Source organism: Rhodamnia argentea, chromosome 10 (assembly GCF_020921035.1).
Source record: "Rhodamnia argentea isolate NSW1041297 chromosome 10, ASM2092103v1, whole genome shotgun sequence".
In the NCBI taxonomy this organism is placed as follows: domain Eukaryota; kingdom Viridiplantae; phylum Streptophyta; class Magnoliopsida; order Myrtales; family Myrtaceae; genus Rhodamnia; species Rhodamnia argentea.
The window spans coordinates 4,573,602-4,579,601 of record NC_063159.1 but is presented as its reverse complement, the minus strand read 5'-3'; the positions used below and the strand labels follow the sequence as shown (position 1 = coordinate 4,579,601).

The window sequence follows — 6,000 nt, the reverse complement described above, 5'->3', positions numbered from 1 at the left end:
TGCTCAATCCACCCCCCCAAATCTCCTGTCTTCCATACCAGTACCAACCCTTTCACTCACCATTGAAACTATGCAGAGTTCATCGAATTTTCTCCAAACGAAAAAATCACCGCGCACGATCGACGAAGATCGAAGGCCATTTTCCGATCGGGTAATCGGGTTTTTCTTTCGCGATCCGACGGTTAAGAAAGAGGCCTCCGGAGAGGAGGGCATCAACAGCAACAGGCTCTGCAACAGTAGCATGGCTCGTGATGTTGCTGATGACCAAAACCGAAAAATAATCCCAGTCAAATTAAGCATTGATTAAAACCGAATTAAAAAGATCTGGTCTTGAACCGTTGAAGCAGTTTAAAATGCTATAAAAACGGGAATCGGCCAGTGTTCTGAGCTCAGTCCTTAAATCGGCCATCGACCCCCAAAGCGCCTCTCTCTCTCTCTCTCTCTCTCTCTCTCATTTCACGCTGTTCCTGTGGTGAGCTGCGTATATAAAAAAGGGTGGGAGGGACTGCTTTTCCCTGAACAACTGCGAAGACCATTGAATTCGATTGAAACGTCCCAGATTTTCGCTGCTTTTGAGACCTCTCTCTCTCTCTCTCTCTCTGTTTCTGTGAGTCTCTCTCTGAGCCGCCGTCTTTCGGGGCTGCTTTTGGCGGAGCGAATTGGTGGCGCATTAAAACGAAAGTTGAAGTCCCCCTCCCACCAACGCCACCGAGCGCAGCAGAGATCTTTTGCTGTCTCTTGTCTTCAATTCTTTCGACCATTTTAAGTCCTCTCCAATCTCTCTCTCTCTCTCTCTGCAACACCCACCCATCTGCCTTTCTTTTCTTCTAAAACCCAACGAGGTCGAAAGAGGAGGAAAGCAAGAAACAGAGTCAGTGAGTGGCCCCTTTTGCTCGCAGGTCAAGAAGGCGACATTTCGGAGACGAGGTACGATTTGGATGTTTTCTGGTTTGAAGGGATTGACGGTGTTTCCGATCTGGGGTTGGGGGGTCTAGAAAAAAGCTGTGATTTTTCAGTAGCATTTTTCTTGGGGCTCGCTGTTTTCTTTTTGTTTTTTGGGTAATTTGTCTGATCGAGAGTCCTTTTTTTTTTCGGTGGGGGGGTTATATATAATCGTGGGTGTTTGTTCGAGATCTCATGCTCATGCTAGCGCAGGACAGACAGAGACGTGGGAGCGTGAGAAACGAAGGAAATGTTGGGTCCGAAGCAAGCAGAATCAGAAGCCATCGTCTCCAACGCGACCGAGGCAGAGCTCAACCACGCCAAGGACGGCCGCGACGGGGCACTCGAAGATGGCGGAGGAGCAGACGAAGCCTCCCCCGTGCTCAGCGTCAAGAGCTTACTCTGGCACGGCGGCTCCGCCTGGGACGCCTGGTTCAGCTGCGCCTCCAACCAAGTAAATAAAAGAAAAAATCAAGAAGAAAAACAACCCATCTTTCCGCTCGGATTCGATCTGACCTGCCCAGAGAAATCTCACATATTTCTCCCTTTTCTCGATCGGTTTCAGGTGGCGCAAGTGCTGTTGACGCTGCCGTACTCGTTCTCGCAGCTGGGGATGCTGTCGGGGATCATCTTCCAGGTGTTCTACGGCATCCTGGGGAGCTGGACCGCTTATCTCATCAGCGTCCTCTACATTGAGTACCGAACCAGGAAGGAGAAGGAGAACGTCAGCTTCAAGAACCACGTCATTCAGGTCCTCCTCTTCTCTTTTAAACTCGAAGATCAAACCCAAAAAACGGAAGAAACTAACGAATCGATGGATCGAGACTGCAGTGGTTCGAAGTGCTGGACGGGTTGCTCGGGCCGTACTGGAAGGCGGCGGGGCTCGCCTTCAACTGCACTTTCCTCCTCTTCGGCTCCGTCATTCAGCTCATCGCCTGCGCAAGGTTCTTGCTTCTTGCTTGCTCTTGAGCATTTGAGAATCTGCAGATGAAGGATCACCCATCTTGAGAAAGATTCTGTTACTGATCATCCTCCTCTTGCAGCAACATATACTACATCAACGACCACCTGGACAAGCGGACGTGGACCTACATCTTCGGCGCCTGCTGCGCGACGACGGTGTTCATCCCCTCCTTCCACAACTACCGGATTTGGTCCTTCCTCGGCCTCGGCATGACCACCTACACCGCCTGGTACCTGACCATCGCCGCCCTCGCCCACGGCCAGGTAACTCTCCTCCCGCTCCCGCCGCCGCCGCCGCCGCCGCCCCCCCTCTCTCGGGGATTCGTTTCATTGTTTCGCTGCTAAGTGGAGAGATTGGTCGAATCCGTTGGCAGGTGGAGGGGGTGAAGCATACGGGGCCGAACAAGCTGGTGCTGTACTTCACCGGAGCCACCAACATCCTCTACACCTTCGGCGGCCACGCCGTGACTGTGTAAAAAGATCTCCCTCTTCACTTTTCACCGTTCTTGATTGCCCTTTTGGAATCATTCCTTTACGATGGGAAAAAAAAAAAAAAACAGAGGAAAATTAATATTTTTCCTTCGATCGGTTCGATCCAGTTCCGAACTCAAACGAGCACCAGCTCAGCTTCCCCGTGCGCTGCTTTTCGCCGGCGAATTCGGAGTCCGAGACGCTGGACGAAGATCATGCAAAAGATTGCATTTTTATTTTCACTCTTTTAAGCTCGAAAGGCAAAACAAATTTCAGAATTATTTTCTCAGTAAAAGACTACAGTGAAAATTTTATTAAAAAATTATATTTTTTTAAAATGGTTTCTTGAATTTCAGAAAATCTATATATTTTGAAAGTTTTCATCGCCTTATTTAAAAAAAAAATTGGTAATATATAATTTTTTTTTTTTGGGTGGTTTTGGTATAGGGAGATCATGCATGCAATGTGGAAGCCCCAGAAATTCAAGTACATCTACTTGATGGCCACACTGTATGTGTTCACGCTGACGATACCGTCGGCCTCCGCCGTCTACTGGGCCTTCGGCGACCAGCTCCTCAACCACTCCAACGCCTTCTCCCTCCTCCCCAAGTCGGGATTCCGCGACGCCGCCGTCATCTTGATGCTCATTCATCAGGTAAATATCTCATCCACCCTCTCTTTTTCTTCTTTTTTTTTGTTTGGGCCGCCGCCCCCGCCCCCGCCGTTAGGGTAAGTATGTACTAATGTCTATATTTTATAAGGTACACACCAAAAGGGTCATTCATATAGTTATTAAGTGGATTCCTCGGTTTGAGATCATGACATATCGCCTAACAATGTATAGAGATCGCGAACAACTAATCGAGTTTGAGTACCGAAAAGTGTATACAGTCCTGTGACTCGTGCTTAATTGCTCGATTTTGATTATCTCGAGTCTGCGCGGTTTGCAGTTCATAACGTTCGGGTTCGCGTGTACACCTCTGTACTTCGTGTGGGAGAAGGTGATAGGGATGCACGACACGAAGAGCATCTGCACGAGGGCGCTGGTGAGGCTGCCGGTGGTGATCCCCATCTGGTTCCTGGCCATCATCTTCCCCTTCTTCGGCCCCATCAACTCCGCCGTCGGCGCCCTCCTCGTCAGCTTCACGGTCTACATCATCCCCGCCCTCGCCCACATGCTCACCTATCGAAAGGCCTCCGCTCGTCAGGTAAACTCTAATTACCCCCCGATCGACCAATCGGCGACGGGAATCAAATTATCATTTGCCTGTCATTAATTATGTTGCACACGATGTGTGATCTTTCATGTAAACTAATCAGAAATTAGTGAAGAGGTCTAAGGTTACAGAAATTGAAATTACCAAAGAGAGGGAGGGAGAGAAAGTGGGCATTTAAGAGATTGGATTTGGCAAGATCTTGGCCAGATGAGAAGACATGGATGGGCATGTCCCTTTCGATTAGTTATATGGTGCAATTGGATTGTTGTACCATGTCTGGCGTGAGCTGTCTTGAGTTGACCCAATGTCTCATCTCATGTGAAAAAAAAACCCCCACCGAAATTTTACCATGAGTAAATAGTCAAAAAAATAAAATTAACCATACTTGCTATTTATTCGATTGCGAAATCTATCCAGACTTTAGAAATTCCCTTTCAATGATTGGCATCAAGAGTGGTTGGTGACTTGGTGGCATCCTAAGTGGAATAAGATTCAAACTTAGGCCGAATTAGATCTTGACATTGACTCCTGCTTCGTTTTTCCCTCTCTCGATCGATCCTTGCAGAACGCGGCGGAGAAGCCGCCGTCGTTCCTACGGAGCTGGACCGTGATGTACGTGTTCAACGCCTTCGTGGTGGGATGGGTCCTTGTCGTGGGCTTCGGGTTCGGTGGCTGGGCCAGCATGACCAACTTCATCAGGCAAGTGGACACCTTCGGCCTCTTCGCCAAGTGCTACCAATGCAAGCCACCGCAACCGCCCGCCGCCGCAGCGCCGCACCACTGAGCCGCCCGCCCGCCCGCCTCCCCGATCGATTTTCCGCCAATCTTTTTCCTTTCCTAATTTCCCCAAGTGGATTGTGTAACATATACATGGGGATAGTGGCAATGATTCTCTTCCCCTCCCCCTGCCTACATGTGATGTGTGCTGGAATTTCCTTCTTTTTTCCCCACCCTTCAATTTTTCTTTTTTTTCTGCTTTATAAAATTTTAATTTCCCTCTCTTTTGGCTAGAGAATTAGCTGGTGATACTACTATATAGTGTGTGAAGATTCCCTTGCTATTATTAAAGCATAGGCTATAACATATATATTAAAAAAAATGAAAAAATTTGAATTTCCCTTCTTGCTTTCTGATAGGATACTATAGAGATACGGTTGGTCCGTCCTCTAGTTGTTGTTGGCGCAATGTCATTATTACAAGCATGTTCCAATTTTAAAAAAAAAGTTAAATTTAAATTTTAGGGCATGGGTGTAATAAATATTGAAATTTTCTTTTTTTATGAAATTGTCCTAAAAGGGTGTATGTATGTGGACATGTTTCCTTTTGGTCTGCCTTCCAATCGCATGGGTCACACGCCCGTCAGCTCCTTGTCACGTGCCGCACCCTTTGCTCCTCAATATATTCTCTCTCTCTCTCTCTCTCTATTATTATCATCTCTCACCTTAAAATTCACATGTGAGCCTACGTGGACCGACCCATCTCTTGACTTTGATTGGACCATGAATTTTTTCCCCATGATTTGTTTTGGGATTTCTCCCCCGTGATTAAAAGTTTAAATTTATTTCTTCTTTTGGTGGGATTAAATTAGGGTTTCTCACTGACCGATTGACTAAAGTTGAGGGGTCGGGTCGGGTCGAGTGCATCCCAAATTTTCAGATTGTCAGATTGATGTCTCTCGATGAGGTCGGGGGGGAAAAAGGGGTTGGGTGTCCTCATTTGAAGTGCCCCCCCACTTGACCAATGAGAAGTTCTAGAGAATGGAGAAGTAAAAATATTGGTTTGAAGAAGAAAGTCATCGCTTGCGCCAATTACTTTACTTCGAGTTGGTTGGTCAATGACTTGTGATTTCATTTTCATGCTCTTCTAGAGAAGGTTACAAGAAGAACGAAATGAACGGGGGGGGAAGCCATTTGGCGAGTTCAATAAAAAGGATTCACTCGGCATACCGCGCGAAACTTGGATCCAAATCATTACGTGCTTGGGCTCGATTTTCCGCATCGACGAAGGCTTCAATGTTCTCTGATTGACTCATACGATGTCGAATTCGGATTCCTTAATCCCACATAAGTTGATATGTCGTTAGTCAAGTCGAAAATATGGACGTAGTTCGATAGGGAAAATATAATCTAAGCACTATCAATTATGCATGCGCGGGCAGTAACATATATATAACCCCATTTTGATGTTATGGATCGGATAGTAGTCAAGCAAATAGAGGAGGAAGTAGTTTCAATTATTTGGCAAATTTAACTTTCTTTTAGGGACTTATAATTGGTAATAAAAATAAGGGTTAATACTACGAAAAACTCCGAATCGATACATCTATGATAAATTTACTCGAGTTGATTTTTTTACCACCAAATACCCTAAACTGGTATACCTATGATAAATTTACCCTTCGTTAAAT

General features: G+C 46.5%; 1 protein-coding gene across 2 annotated transcripts; it reads left to right on the top strand.

Moving 5' to 3' along the window:
• The first annotated feature begins 445 nt into the window (after window positions 1–445).
• On the top strand, window positions 446–4,710 carry LOC115745719 (auxin transporter-like protein 4). Of its 2 annotated transcripts, none has more exons than XM_030681283.2 (9): window positions 446–927; window positions 1,161–1,396; window positions 1,508–1,693; window positions 1,774–1,886; window positions 1,986–2,169; window positions 2,280–2,377; window positions 2,824–3,031; window positions 3,327–3,584; window positions 4,159–4,710. In XM_030681283.2, exons 2-9 carry the CDS (start codon window positions 1,193–1,195, stop codon window positions 4,375–4,377), a joined length of 1,470 nt encoding a protein of 489 aa, XP_030537143.2. In that variant the 5' UTR covers window positions 446–927; window positions 1,161–1,192; the 3' UTR covers window positions 4,378–4,710. The 2 variants fall into 2 exon arrangements, with proteins under 2 accessions (XP_030537143.2, XP_030537142.2); XM_030681282.2 differs by having other exon boundaries at window positions 1,156–1,396.
• The last annotated feature ends 1,290 nt before the right edge of the window (window positions 4,711–6,000 follow it).